Below are 16941 nucleotides of genomic sequence, written 5' to 3'. Positions count from 1 at the left end.
TTAAGCCATTTTGCCACAACTTTGGAAGTATGCTTGGGGTCATTGTCCATTTGGAAGACCCATTTGTGACCAAGCTTTAACTTCCTGACTGATGTCTTGAGATGTTGCTTCAATATATCCACATCATTTTCCTCCCTCATGATGACATATATTTTGTGAAGTGCACCAATCCCTCCTGCAGCGAAGCACCCCCACAACCTGACGCTGCCAGCCCCGTGCTTCACGGTTAGGATGGTGTTCTTCGGCTTGCAAGCCTCCCCCTTTTTCCTCCAAACATAACAATGGTCATTATGGCCAAACAGTTCTATTTTTGTTTCATCAGACCAGAGGACAATTCTCCAAAAAGTACAATCTTTGTCCCCATGTGCAGTTGCAAACCGTAGTCTGTTTTTTTATGGTGGTTTTGGAGCAGTGGCTTCTTCCTTGCTGAGCGGCCTTTCAGGTTATGTCGATTTAGGACTCGTTTTACTGTGGTATAGATACTTTTGTACCCATTTCCTCCAGTATCTTCACAAGGTCCTTTGCTGTAGTTCTGGGATTGATTTGCACTTTCTTCTTGGGTATGATGGTAAAAGCACGCCTGTATTTGGGGAGTTACTCCCATTCTTCTTTGCAGATCCTCACAAGCTCAGTCAGGTTGGATGTGGAGCGTCGCTGCACAGCTATTTTCAGGTCTTTCCAGAGAAGTTCAGTCGGGTTCAAGTCCGGGCTCTGGTGGCTGGGCCACTCAAGGACATTAAGAGACTTGTCCTGAAGTCACTCCTGCGTTGTGTGCTTAGGGTCGTTGTCCTGTTTGAATGTGAACCTTCACCCCAGTTTGAGGTCCTGAGCGCTCTGGAGCAGGTTTTCATCAAGGATCTCTCTGTACTTTTTTCCTTTCATCTTTCCCTCGATCCTGACTAGTCTCCCAGTCCCTGCAGCTGAAAAACATCCCCACATCCCCACAGCATGATGCTGCCACTATCATGCTTCACCGTAGGGATGGTGCCAGGTTTCCTCCAGACGTGACGCTTGGCACTAAGGCCAAGGAGTTCAATCTTGGTTTCATCAGACCAGAGAATCTTGTTTCCCATGGTCTGACAGTCTTTAGGTGCCTTTTGGCAAACTCCAAGTGGGCTGTCATGTGCCTTTTACTGAGGAGTGGCTTCCGTCTGGCCACTCTACCGTAAAAGCCTGATTGGTGGAGTGCTGCAGAGATTGTTGTCCTTCTGGAAGGTTCTCCCATCTCCACAGAGGAACTCTGGAGCTCTGTCAGAGTGACCATCAGGTTCCTGGTCACCTCGCTGAACAAGGCCCTTCTCCTCAGATTGCTCAGTTTTACTGGGGAGCTAGGAAGTTCTTGATACAGACAGGAAACTGTTGAGTGTGAAAAACCCAGCAGCGCTGCAGTTCTTGACACACTCAAACCGGTGAGCCTTGCACCTACTACCATACCCCATATAAAAGGCACTTAAATCTTTTGTCTTGCCCATTCACCCTCTGAATGGCACACATACACAATCCAGTTGTCAGTTGTCAGTTGTCAGTTGTCTCAATCAGGGTGTGGCAGGGGGTGTTTGTTTTGTGTGTATCGGGGTTTTTGATTTATGTTCTATATTTTCTATTTCTATGTTTATTCTAGTTTTCTATTTCTATGTTGTGTTTTTCAATGACCTCCAATTAGAGGCAGCTGGTTGTCGTTGTCTCTAATTGGAGGCCATATTTAAGTGTGTTTGTTTTTCACTTGTGTTTGTGGGTGGTTGTTCCTAGTATAGTCTGTGCACCTTAGTGGACTGTTATCGTCGTTATTTTGTTTAAGTGTCTTCTCTTTAATAAAGTAAAGAAGATGATCAATATATCCGCTGCATTTTGGTCCACTCCTTACGACGCCCGTGACAGTTACGAATTGAACTTTAATTAAATTAGTTGACTCTTCACATGGGATGATTTCACTGAACAACAAAAGAAAGGGAATATTGAATGATCCCCAATGATCCATCGCATCTCCCAAAAACATTTTCAACATACATCTGTAAAATGATAGTCTAGAAACTAAAGCTTTGGTTGTCTCCCTCTCAGGCTTCCATGTCTTCTCCCTGGACCTCCTCAATGTCCACCTCTTGAACATCAGACTCTGAGGCCTCGTCTTCACTGTCACTTTCCAACCTTGTTGAGGATGGCTCGTTGTCAGGCTCAAAAAGCCTCAAATTTACCCAGATGGCCACCAATTTTTCAACCCGTGTATTGGTCAGCCTGTTGCGTGCTTTGGTGTGTGTGTGTGTGTGTGTGTGTGTGTGTGTGTGTGTGTGTTGTCGTGACGTTGTATTAGTTAATGTGACGACTGTTGCTCATCGAATGATTAACGGTTTATAATTGCGTGATTAAATGAATTAAGCAATGAATCAAGCAATTATTAACTCATTAACCTGGGGCACCATGGGAACATTGTTTTGATTGAGTTTCTATTTCCCAAATTAACTCAAAGGATATCAGAATATCGATTTCACAACAGTCGCTAAATTAATCAATTTCCTCTACAGTCTCATAATCTGAACGTCGCATAATCCGGGAATCTGCACGGACCCGGGCTTTACTAATGAATTTACCACACCAATCTTAGTTGATTATTTATTTACTAGCAAGCTAAAATGATGATAAAAATACACATACACAAAACACAGTCTAGCTATTGATTAGGACTTAGTATAACGGGCCAACACACTATGGCGCGTGTTACCCAAAATGGGGATTTAAAAGAGAGAGAAACAAAGCAAGTACACGAGAGAAATATACATTTGGGTTCATTTGTCAGTTATGCTTATTTAAAACTTAGCCTTGCCCCAAACTGCCGCTCTTATGGGTCAGAATATAATGATGTAATTACGTGTTGGAGGTCTCAGGTGGGTCGCTTAGGCTTCTCAATGACGCACCTCTCCGGCGCAACTCTCTGGTTGTCCTCACGATGTCCGTGTCCTTCTTGGCTTAGTGGTCTGATCCCTCGCCCTTGATCTGAAAGGGGTCTTCTGAGGACAGACAGCTCTGTAGCTCAGAGCTCACAGCGTCGGACTCGAACGATGATGATACCACGATTTGATGGAGAGTGGAGACTGGGTGGTTCGGCTTGAATTCACCCGCTTAGACACAGCTACTCGTCCGTAGCTCGTGTAGAAAAAGATTTCTTTGTCTTCAACCTTGTGTTTCGTTTTGGGGTTTGTCGACTTTGTTAGACCTTGGCTGCAGCTTGGGGTCAATAGTCTTCTATGTTAATTCTTCACTCTCCTGTCTTATACCCTCGGGTCAGAAGTGGGTGTAACCGCCTTTAGGGCAATTCTCTGGGTGGACCAAGTAAAGGGCAAGGCCTAGATTTTGACTAAAAATCCATTTTTAGACACTAACTTCACATTTCATCTTTACCAAAACATTCTGTTTGATTTGGATATTTTCCACACAACGTACAATGTAGAAACATCAGGCATATACTGGGAAAACTCTTAAAGGTACAATGTTTTCATAATAACGTCATCTCTTAACCTTTAAAAACAATACAAAAGTTACATACATTTTAATATTCCACCTCTCGTCATGACCTTCGCTGTGGCTGACGGAAACCATTGTTCCAAAGTCCCTTTATTGCATGTTTAATGTTCTGAGGCCAGTTCTCCATTGTTAGGACAAAGGAATTTCTCTGTGGCCTAAGGTTTATTATGGGCGTGAGGTGTCATAAAACCCCCACATCTTCAGACCCCTAGATCTCTCCTCCTCTGTTGGGGGTTTGGGAGATAATCTGTAGGGTGGTGGTCTCCTGTACCCTGACCTGATCAGGACAGTCATGACAGTGTGTGTGTGTGTGTGTGTGTGTGTGTGTGTGTGTGTGTGTGTGTGTGTGTGTGTGTGTGTGTGTGTGTGTGTGTGTGTGTGTGTGTGTGTGTGTGTGTGTGTGTGTGTGTGTGTTCGCAAACAAGGACCAGTTGCGCTCTGAGGCGACTGATGTTGGTGGGATTTGGAGGATGATGGAGGCAACAGGGGAAAGAGCCTCAGGTCCACAAAGTCCCTTCCACCAGGTGGCAGATGAGATATGTTGGCACGACTGCCATATTGCATCTCCATCCCAAAGCCCTTGCTTGGAAGTGTACTTCGCCAGACTGCCAAGAACCTTGACCTCATCCAGGCCAAGGTGGCAAGACACCGTAGTGATGACACCATAGGCCTTGTTGATCTCTGCACCAGACAGGATGCTCTTGCCAGCATACTTGGGGTCCAACATGTACACTGCGGAACATGAAGGCTGCGGTGTGTGTGGGCTTCAGGCAGAAGTCTTCACGCTTTTTGATGTATTTCAGAACTGCAGTTTCCTCTGCTTGGAGCAACAGTGAAGTGACCAGGGCTGTACGGATTTCTTCTCTTACATCTGCAAGCAGAGTCTTCATGTTCGCAGCATTGTCTGTCATCAGTGAAAATACATTCTGTGGTCCAAGGTCATTGATGACTGCCTTCAGCTCATCTGCAATGTAGAGACCGGTGTGTCTGTTGTCCCTTGTGTTTGTGCTCTTGTAGAATACTGCTTGAGGGGTGGAGATGATGTAGTTAATTATTCGAATGTTCGACCACCCATCAGAGATGATTGCAATACAGTCTGCTTTCTCTATGATTTGCTTGACCTTCACTTGAACTCTGTTGAACTCTGCATCCAGTAAATGAGTAGATAAAGCATGTCTGGTTGGAGGGGTGTATGCTGGGCGAAGAACATTCAGAAATCTCTTCCAATACACATTGCCTGTGAACATCAGAGGTGAACCAGTTTGCATATACACCTCGAGCAAGACATTCATCAGCATTTCTCTGACTACGTTCCTCCATTGAGTCAAAAACACTTCTGATTCCTGGAGGACCATGAGCTGTTGCTCTCGATAAGGTGTCTGATTCATCATTTTCACCTCGAATAGAAGTAGAGGGACTTTTGTCAGAGGTTGCTTGTTGTGAGCGCTGAGGGAGCTTTATGCACTTGGCCAGATGATTCTGCATATTTGTTGCATTCTTCACATGTGATTTGGCACAGTATTTGCAACTGTACACAGCTTTTCCTTCTACATTAGCTGCAGTGAAATGTCTCCACACATCAGGTAGTGCCGTGGCATTTTCCTGTAAAGATTAGAAAATAAATTGTAAAAAATCCCAAATACAATTCCATGTACAGATAAATAGTTAAGCAGTTAGATTAAAACAACTCCTTTGTAAGATAAATGTTTTAAAATGAAACATGTATGGAAACAGGTGAATTAACACTTCTCAGTTAGCAGGCTCAAGCAAACTAAAACCAAAATGGTAGCAAAAACTAACAAGTTAGAAATTATTTACTAGTTAACAAAAAAGCATGTATGTCATATAAAATATATTCACCCCACCCAGTATTGTAATCAGAACTTACCAGAAAGCATGTAGTCCTTGGCTCAGACAGTGTAGTAGTGTGGGCTCAACAGCATCTCATTAGTGTGCAAGATCTTGAGAATCAGCTGTACATGTGATGGAAGAATGCACTGTGCATGCAGAGGGTTGCAATTCCATTGAATTGTGGATAGTTTAACAAAAATATGCCACAAGATATAGAATTAGCTTATGTGTATCCCACAAAAAAAGGTTCACTGTTATAAGCTAAGTTTTTTTTTTGTTGATGAATTTAAGCAAAATTCCTCAAATTCCCGGGCTTAACTTCCCATGGAAAATTTCCGGAAAAATTCTGGAAATTTACCAGAAGGTTTCCGACCCTTTTGCAAACCTATATGTGCCATGGAATCGGTGGAACTATTTTACAATAAATGTTTTGTTCCTTAATAAATAAAAAATGTTGGGAAAGTTATCAGAACTTAACAACTCTAATCAACCATGAATGATTTAACAGTATTCCCAGTACTCCCAGTATTCCCAGTATGAGACGGACAATGAAAGGTAGTTGATTGAAAAGCAGCAAGGTCACACCAGATCCTCTGCAGTATTAGACGTTTCTCCAGGTCCACGTGCTCAGTTCAATACTGTCCCACTAGGGGCAACGTCAGCGCATATTACCATCTAGTAGGCTGGTGGCTTGCTAGTGTGGCGGGGGATAGAGGAAGAGCTTAGAGTGCAAGCTACTGCTCTGAGGATCCCAGTTTCAATCCCAGGAATGCTACGTACTCAAAATTACAATATCCCCTTACAAATATTGAATACTGCAGTGAGACCTTTAGATCAGAAACAGTTCTGTTTGTGTTGCATCACCAGGTGTGGTCCATGTTCACAGCCATCCTGAGGAAGAGTGTGAGGAACCTTCAGACCAGCACAGAGGTGGGCCTCATACAACAGGTCCTGTCCAAGCTGAGCTCTGTGGACGACATGATCGCAGGTAGGTACTCACAAACACGCACGCATGCACACACACACACACACACAGAGAAAGTGGTATAGAATATACTAGTCAATTGTCCTCCAAGCAAGACCTTACTATACATGACAAGACCTGACTAGACCTGACTAGACCCGACTAGACATTACTAGACCCGACTAGACATTACTAGACCTGACTAGACATTACTAGACCTGACTAGACCTGACTAGACCTGACTAGACCTGACTAGACATTACTAGACCTGACTAGACATTACTAGACCTGACTAGACATTACTAGACCTGACTAGACCTGACTAGACCTTACTAGACATTACTAGACCTGACTAGACCTGACTAGACATTACTAGACCTGACTAGACATTACTAGACCTGACTAGACCTGACTAGACATTACTAGACCTGACTAGACCTGACTAGACCTGACTAGACATTACTAGACATTACTAGACATTACTAGACCTGACTAGACCTGACTAGACATTACTAGACATTACTAGACATTACTAGACCTGACTAGACCTGACTAGACCTGACTAGACCTGACTAGACATTACTAGACCTGACTAGACATTACTAGACATTACTAGACCTGACTAGACATTACTAGACATTACTAGACCTGACTAGACCTGACTAGACATTACTAGACCTGACTAGACATTACTAGAACTGACTAGACATTACTAGACCTGACTAGACATTACTAGACCTGACTAGACATTACTAGAACTGACTAGACATTACTAGACCTGACTAGACATTACTAGACCTGACTAGACATTACTAGACATTACTAGACATTACTAGACATTACTAGACCTGACTAGACCTGACTAGACCTGACTAGACATGACTAGACATTACTAGACATTACTAGACATTACTAGACCTGACTAGACCTGACTAGACCTGACTAGACCTGACTAGACATTACTAGACCTGACTAGACATTACTAGACATTACTAGACCTGACTAGACATTACTAGACATTACTAGACCTGACTAGACATTACTAGACCTGACTAGACATTACTAGAACTGACTAGACATTACTAGAACTGACTAGACATTACTAGACCTGACTAGACATTACTAGACCTGACTAGACATTACTAGAACTGACTAGACATTACTAGACCTGACTAGACATTACTAGACATTACTAGACATTACTAGACCTGACTAGACCTGACTAGACATTACTAGACATTACTAGACATTACTAGACCTGACTAGACCTGACTAGACATTACTAGACCTGACTAGACATTACTAGACCTGACTAGACCTGACTAGACATTACTAGACCTGACTAGACATTACTAGACCTGACTAGACATTACTAGACCTGACTAGACCTGACTAGACATTACTAGACCTGACTAGAAATTACTAGACCTGACTAGACCTGACTAGACCTGACTAGACAATACTAGACATTACTAAACATTACTAGACCTGACTAGACATTACTAGACCTGACTAGACAATACTAGACCTGACTAGACATTACTAGACCTGACTAGACATTACTAGACCTGACTAGACATTACTAGACATGACTAGACATGACTAGACATGACTAGACCTGACTAGACCTGACTAGACCTGACTAGACATTACTAGACATTACTAGAACTGACTAGACATTACTAGACTTGACTAGACATTACTAGACATTACTAGACATTACTAGACATTACTAGACCTGACTAGACATTACTAGACCTGACTAGACATTACTAGACCTGACTAGACATGACTAGACCTGACTAGACCTGACTAGACATTACTAGACCTGACTAGACCTGACTAGACCTGACTAGACATTACTAGACCTGACTAGACATTACTAGACTTGACTAGACCTGACTAGACATTACTAGACCTGACTACACATTACTAGACCTGACTAGACCTGACTAGACCTGACTAGACATTACTAGACATTACTAGACCTGACTAGACATTACTAGACCTGACTAGACCTGACTAGACCTGACTAGACATTACTAGACCTGACTAGACCTGACTAGACCTGACTAGACATTACTAGACATTACTAGACCTGACTAGACATTACTAGACATTACTAGACATTACTAGAACTGACTAGACATTACTAGACCTGACTAGACCTGACTAGACCTGACTAGACATTACTAGACATTACTAGACTTGACTAGACATGACTAGACTTGACTAGACATTACTAGACATTACTAGACCTGACTAGACCTGACTAGACATGAGTAGACCTGACTAGACCTGAGTAGACATTACTAGACCTGACTAGACCTGACTAGACCTGACTAGACATTACTAGACCTGACTAGACCTGACTAGACATTACTAGACCTGACTAGACATTACTAGACCTGACTAGACCTGACTAGACATTACTAGACCTGACTAGACATTACTAGACCTGACTAGACATTACTAGACATTACTAGACATTACTAGACCTGACTAGACCTGACTAGACCTGACTAGACATTACTAGACATTACTAGACATTACTAGACATTACTAGACATTACTAGACCTGACTAGACATTACTAGACCTGACTAGACCTGACTAGACATTACTAGACCTGACTAGACATTACTAGACCTGACTAGACATTACTAGACATTACTAGACCTGACTTGACATTACTAGACCTGACTAGACATTACTAGACCTGACTAGACCTGACTAGACCTGACTAGACATTACTAGACATGACTAGACCTGACTAGACCTGACTAGACATTACTAGACCTGACTAGACATTTCTAGACCTGACTAGACATTACTAGACATTACTAGACATTACTCGACATTACTAGACCTGACTAGACATTACTAGACCTGAGTAGACCTGACTAGACATTACTAGACATGACTAGACATTACTAGACATTACTTGACCTGACTAGACATGACTAGACATTACTAGACCTGACTAGACCTGACTAGACCTGACTAGACATGACTAGACATTACTAGACCTGAGTAGACATTACTAGACATTACTAGACATTACTAGACATTACTAGACCTGACTAGACCTGACTAGACATGACTAGACATTACTAGACCTGACCAGACATTACCAGACCTGACTAGACATTACTAGACCTGACTAGACATTACTAGACATTACTAGACATTACTAGACCTGACTAGACATTACTAGACCTGAGTAGACATTACTAGACATTACTAGACATTACTAGACCTGACTTGACCTGACTAGACATGACTAGACATTACTAGACCTGACTTGACCTGACTAGACATGACTAGACATTACTAGACCTGACTTGACCTGACTAGACATGACTAGACATTACTAGACCTGACTAGACCTGACTAGACATTACTAGACATTACTAGACCTGACTAGACATTACTAGACATTACTAGACATTACTAGACATTACTAGACCTGACTAGACATTACTAGACCTGACTAGACCTGACTAGACCTGAGTAGACATTACTAGACATTACTAGACATGACTAGACATTACTAGACCTGACTAGACATTACTAGACATTACTAGACATTACTAGACCTGACTAGACATTACTAGACCTGACTAGACCTGACTAGACCTGACTAGACCTGACTAGACCTGACTAGACGTTACTAGACCTGACTAGACATTACTAGACCTGACTAGACATTACTAGACATTACTAGACCTGACTAGACATTACTAGACCTGACTAGACATTACTAGACATGACTAGACCTGACTAGACCTGACTAGACATTACTAGACATGACTAGACCTGACTAGACCTGACTAGACCTGACTAGACCTGACTAGACATTACTAGACATTACTAGACATTACTAGACATTACTCGACATTACTAGACCTGACTAGACATTACTAGACCTGACTAGACCTGACTAGACATTACTAGACATGACTAGACATTACTAGACATTACTTGACCTGACTAGACATGACTAAACATTACTAGACCTGACTAGACCTGACTAGACATGACTAGACATGACTAGACATTACTAGACCTGAGTAGACATTACTAGACATTACTAGACATTACTAGACATTACTAGACCTGACTAGACCTGACTAGACCTGACTAGACCTGACTAGACATTACTAGACCTGACTAGACATTACTAGACCTGACTAGACATTGCTAGACCTGACTAGACATTACTAGACATTACTAGACATTACTAGACCTGACTAGACATTACTAGACCTGAGTAGACATTACTAGACATTACTAGACATTACTAGACATTACTAGACCTGACTTGACCTGACTAGACATGACTAGACATTACTAGACCTGACTTGACCTGACTAGACATGACTAGACATTACTAGACCTGACTAGACCTGACTAGACATTACTAGACATTACTAGACCTGACTAGACATTACTAGACATTACTAGACATTACTAGACATTACTAGACCTGACTAGACATTACTAGACCTGACTAGACCTGACTAGACCTGACTAGACATTACTAGACCTGACTAGACATTACTAGACATTACTAGACCTGACTAGACATTACTAGACCTGACGAGACATTACTAGACCTGACTAGACATTACTAGACCTGACTAGACATTACTAGACATTACTAGACCTGACTAGACATTACTAGACATTACTAGACCTGACTAGACATTACTAGACTTGACTAGACATTACTAGACATTACTAGACCTGACTAGACATTACTAGACATTACTAGACCTGACTAGACATTACTAACATTACTAGACCTGACTAGACCTGACTAGACATTACTAGACATGACTAGACCTGACTAGACATTACTAGACATTACTAGACATTACTAGACCTGACTAGACATTACTAGACCTGACTAGACATTACTAGACCTGACTAGACATTACTAGACCTGACTAGACATTACTAGACCTGACTAGACATTTCTAGACATTACTAGACATTACTAGACCTGACTAGACCTGACTAGACCTGACTAGACCTGACTAGACATTACTAGACATTACTAGACATTACTAGACATTACTAGACCTGACTAGACATTACTAGACATTACTAGACCTGACTAGACATTACTAGACATTTCTAGACCTGACTAGACATTACTAGACCTGACTAGACATTACTAGACCTGACTAGACATTACTAGACCTGACTAGACATTACTAGACCTGACTAGACCTGACTAGACATTACTAGACCTGACTAGACATTACTAGACCTGACTAGACATTACTAGACCTGAGGAGACATTACTAGACCTGACTAGACATTACTAGACATTACCAGACCTGACTAGACATTACTAGACCTGACTAGACATTACTAGACATTACTAGACCTGACTAGACATTACTAGACTTGACTAGACATTACTAGACATTACTAGACCTGACTAGACATTACTAGACATTACTAGACCTGACTAGACATTACTAACATTACTAGACCTGACTAGACATTACTAGACCTGACTAGACATTACTAGACATTTCTAGACCTGACTAGACCTGACTAGACATTACTAGACCTGACTAGACCTGACTAGACCTGACTAGACATTATTAGACATTACTAGACCTGACTTTTTCTCCCTCTGTGTGCGTAGATCTGTTGGTGGATATGCTGGGGGTGATGGCCAGCTACAGTATAACAGTGAAGGAGCTGAAACTTCTCTTCAGTATGCTGAGGGGAGACAACGGTATCTGGGTGAGTTAACCTGGGGGAGGGAGGGTGGGGGAGTTAACCTGGGGGAGTTAACCTGGGGGAGGGGGAGGGAGGGTGAGGGAGGGTGAGTTAACCTGGGGGAGGGAGGGTGGGGGAGTTAACCTGGGGGAGGGTGAGGGAGTTAACCTGGGGGAGGAGTTAGTTAACCTGGGGGAGGGGGAGGGAGGGTGAGGGAGGGTGAGTTAACCAGGGGGAGGGTGAGGGAGGGTGGGGGAGGGTGGGTGGGTGAGTTAACCTGGGGGAGGGTGGGTGAGTTAACCTGGGGGAGGCTGAGTTAACCTGGGGGATGGGGAGGGAGTGTGGAGGAGTTAACCTGGGGGAGGGGGAGTTAACCTGGGGGAGGGTGAGGGAGGGTGGGGGAGTTAACCTGGGGGAGGGGGAGTTAACCTGGGGGAGGGGGAGTTAACCTGGGGGAGGGTGGGTGAGTTAACCTGGGTGAGTTAACCTGGGGTAGGGTGAGGGAGGCTGTTGGGCTGTGCTGGGCTGGGCTGGGTTGGGCTGTGCTGTGTTGGGTGTGGCTGGGCTGGGCTGGGTTGGGTTGGGCTGGGCTGGGTTGGGCTGGGTTGGGTTAGGTTGGGTTGGGCTGGGTTGGGCTGGGTTGGGTTGGGTTGGGCTGGGCTGGGTTGGGCTGGGTTGGGTTGCGTGACTCTCTGTGGGGAAGCTGGGCTGGGTGAGACTAAGTTGAAGGGCTGTGTGTAGGCTGAAAGGAGGTGACATTGGGGTTTGGGGTGAGGAGAGGTCCAGTGGTCACAGACAGTTCTGTAAACATCTACATCAACAACAGTACTATCCCTCACCCTGTTCCCCTCATCACCATCTATATATCCATCCATCTATCCCTCACCCTGTCCCCCTCATCACCATCCATCCATCTAACCCTCACACTGTCCTCCTCATCACCATCTATATATCCATCCATCTATCCCTCACCCTGTCCCCCTCATCACCATCTATATATCATCCATCTATCCCTCACCCTGTCCCCCTCATCACCATCTATATATCCATCCATCTATCCCTCACCCTGTCCCCCTCATCACCATCCATCCATCTATCCCTCACCCTGTCCCCCTCATCACCATCTATATATCCATCCATCTATCCCTCACCCTGTCCCCCTCATCACCATCTATATATCCATCCATCTATCCCTCACCCTGTCCCCCTCATCACCATCTATATATCATCCATCTGTCCCTCACCCTGTCCCCCTCATCACCATCCATCCATCTATCCCTCACCCTGTCCTCCTCATCACCATCTATATATCCATCCATCTATCCCTCACCCTGTCCCCCTCATCACCATCCATCCATCTATCCCTCACCCTGTCCTCCTCATCACCATCTATATATCCATCCATCTATCCCTCACCCTGTCCTCCTCATCACCATCTATATATCATCCATCTATCCCTCACCCTGTCCCCCTCATCACCATCCATCCATATATCCTTCACCCTGTCCCCCTCATCACCATCCATCCATCTATCCCTCACCCTGTCTTCCTCATCACCATCTATATATCTTCCATCTATCCCTCACCCTGTCCCCCTCATCACCATCTATATATCATCCATCTATCCCTCACCCTGTCCCCCTCATCACCATCTATATATCATCCATCTATCCCTCACCCTGTCCCCCTCATCACCATCTATATATCCATCCATCTATCCCTCACCCTGTCCCCCTCATCACCATCCATCCATCTATCCCTCACCCTGTCCTCCTCATCACCATCTATATATAGATCCATCTATCCCTCACCCTGTCCTCCTCATCACCGTCTATATATAGATCCATCTATCCCTCACCCTGTCCTCCTCATCACCATCTATATATCCATCCATCTATCCCTCACCCTGTCCTCCTCATCACCATCTATATATCCATCCATCTATCCCTCACCCTGTCCCCCTGTTTCTCCTCTCCTGGTTGCCCTAGCCAACGATCATCCCCATTTCTGCTCTCCTTCAATCCCTCTATCCTTCTTTACCTTGTCTCCTCCATCTCTCTCTCTCCTCCTCTCCTTCAATCCCTCTATTCTTCTTCACCTTGTCTCCTCCATCTCTCTCTCTCCTCCCCATCCCCACACTATGACATCCTGTATACAGAAACAAAACCCTCACCCCTTCGTCTCTCCTCCATCTCTCCATCTCTCCTCCATCTCTCCTACATCTCTCCTTCATCTCTCCTTTATCTGGCCTCCATCTCTCCTTTATCTCACCTCCATCTCTCCTTCATCTCTCCTTTATCTCTCCTCCATCTCTCCTCCATCTCTCCTTTATCTCTCCTCCATCTCTCCTGCATCTCTCCTCCATCTCTCCTTTATCTCTCCTCCATCTCTCCTCCATCTCTCCTTCATCTTTCTCCTCCATCTCTATTTCATCTCTCCTCCATCTCTCCTTTATCTCTCCTCCATCTCTCCTCCATCTCTCCTTCATCTTTCTCCTCCATCTCTATTTCATCTCTCCTCCATCTCTCCTTCATCTTTCTCCTCCATCTCTCTTTCATCTCTCTCTCTATCTCTCCTCCATCTCTCCTCCGTCTCTCTTTCATCTCTCTCTCCATCTCTCCTCCATCTCTCCTCCATCTCTCCTTCATCTTTCCTTCATCTCTCCTCCATCTCTCCCTTTCATCTCTCCTCCCTCTCCTCTCCAGAGATAGATGTGTTATGGGGTTGCCATGGTATTGATAAGATGTTACCAGAGCGCGGCAGATGTGATTGACGGCTTATTGATCCAATAGGGTTGTTGTAGGGCTGATGATGTCACACTGTGTTATTCTCCTATCCTCCTTCAGTGTCTGTGATTTGTTAGGAATGTCACAAACTTCCCTGATTCATCCTCTCCTCTTCTCCCTCCTCCTGTCCTCCTCTCCTCCTCTCCTCTCCTACTCCTCTCCCCCTCCCCTCTCATCCCCTTTTCATCCCCATTCCTCACCTCTCCTCTCTCATCACTCTCTCCTCTGCTCCTCCCCTCCTCCTCTCTCATCACTCTCTCCTCTCCTCCTCTCCCCCTCCCCTCCTCTCCTCCTCTCTCATCACTCTCTTCTTTCTACTTCCTCTCCCCCTCCCCTCCTCCTCTCTCATTACTCTCTCCACTCCTCTCCCTTCCTCCTCCTCCCCTCCCCTCCTCCTCTCTCCTCCTCCTCTCTCCTCCTCTTCTTCTCCTCTCTCCTATCCCCCTCCAGCCTAGACATTCTATCAAGTTGTTGTCTGTGTTGAACCTGATGCCTCAGAGACACGGTCCAGACACCTTCTTCAACTTCCCTGGTCGCAGTGCAGCGGTAAGACACACACACACACACACCTGTCCGTACACCTGTCCATGTTGTGTAGTGATCGCCTCCCTTCCATATATTCTAAGCCAAGTAGTCACGTAATACACACAGACATTCTACACAGATGAATAGTCAGTCATCTTTGCATATAGTTTCACACAGACGAAGAGTCGTTTTTCAACCCGGTCCAATAGTCTGTTTTTTGGTGCTAGGTTCCTGTCGGTGACTTGATAGACTTGTGTCTGTGATTGGCAGATGATGTGTTGTCTGTGATTGTGATTGGTTTATGATGTGTTGTCTGTGATTGTGATTGGCTTATGATGTGTTGTCTGTGATTGTGATTGGCTTATGGTGTGTTGTCTGTGATTGTGATTGGTTTATGATGTGTTGTCTGTGATTGTGATTGTTTTATGATGTGTTGTCTGTGATTGTGATTGGCTGATGGTGTGTTGTCTGTGATTGTGATTGGTTTATGATGTGTTGTCTGTGATTGTGATTGGTTTATGATGTGTTGTCTGTGATTGTGATTGGCTGATGGTGTGTTGTCTGTGATTGTGATTGGTTTATGATGTGTTGTCTGTGATTGTGATTGGTTTATGATGTGTTGTCTGTGATTGTGATTGGCTGATGGTGTGTTGTCTGTGATTGTGATTGGTTTATGATGTGTTGTCTGTGATTGTGATTGGTTTATGATGTGTTGTCTGTGATTGTGATTGGTTTATGATGTGTTGTCTGTGATTGTGATTGGCTGATGATGTGTTGTTTGTGATCGTGATTGGTTTATGATGTGTTGTCTGTGACTGTGATTGGCTGATGGTGTGTTCTGTCTCCTCCCCCAGGCCATAGCGTTGCCGCCCATCGCTAAGTGGCCTTACCAGAACGGCTTCACTCTCAACACCTGGTTCAGACAAGATCCCCTCAACAACATCAATGTAGACAAGGACAAACCATACCTCTACTGGTGAGAACTACAACCTATCTCAACCTCACCGCAACCTAAACTAACCTAACTCAACCTAAACTAACCTAACTCAACATAAACTAAACTAACTCAACCTAAACTAAACTAACTCAACCTAAACTAAACTAACTCAACCTAAACTAAACTAACTCAACCTAAACTAAACTAACTCAACCTAAACTAACCTAACTCAACCTAAACAAACCTCAACCTAAACTAACCTAACTCAACCTAAACGAAACTAACTCAACTTAACCTCAACCTAAACTAAACAAACTGACCCTCAACCTAACCTCAACCTAACCTAAACTAACTGAACCTCAACCTAACTTAAACAAACCAAACCTCAACCTAACTCAACCTAACCTCAACCTAACCTCAACTAACCGAACCTCAACCTAAACTAACCTCAACCTAACCGAACCTCAACCTAACTCAACCTAACCTCAAAGTAACTTAACCTAACTCAACATAACCTAAACTAAACTAACTGAACCTATCCTCAACCTAACTTAACCTAATTCAACCTAACCTAAACTAACCTCAAAATAACTTAACCTAAACTAACCTAAACTAACCTCA

At 43.9% G+C, this 16941-nt stretch overlaps 1 protein-coding gene across 1 annotated transcript in view; it reads left to right on the top strand.

Moving 5' to 3' along the window:
- LOC115155048 (neurobeachin-like) overlaps positions 1-16941 on the top strand; it is a 161732-nt gene that overhangs the window by 51563 nt on the left and 93228 nt on the right. Inside the window, exons 3-6 of the mRNA XM_029701843.1 lie at positions 6235-6355; positions 11996-12096; positions 15309-15404; positions 16238-16359. Coding sequence (XP_029557703.1) covers positions 6235-6355; positions 11996-12096; positions 15309-15404; positions 16238-16359 — 440 coding nt within the window. The remainder of the gene's footprint in view (positions 1-6234; positions 6356-11995; positions 12097-15308; positions 15405-16237; positions 16360-16941) is intronic.

The sequence above is a fragment of the Salmo trutta genome, chromosome 19, assembly GCF_901001165.1.
Source record: "Salmo trutta chromosome 19, fSalTru1.1, whole genome shotgun sequence".
Lineage (NCBI taxonomy): Eukaryota > Metazoa > Chordata > Actinopteri > Salmoniformes > Salmonidae > Salmo > Salmo trutta.
Note: the sequence above shows the minus strand (reverse complement) of the source record. Positions and strands in the feature narration are given on the sequence as shown.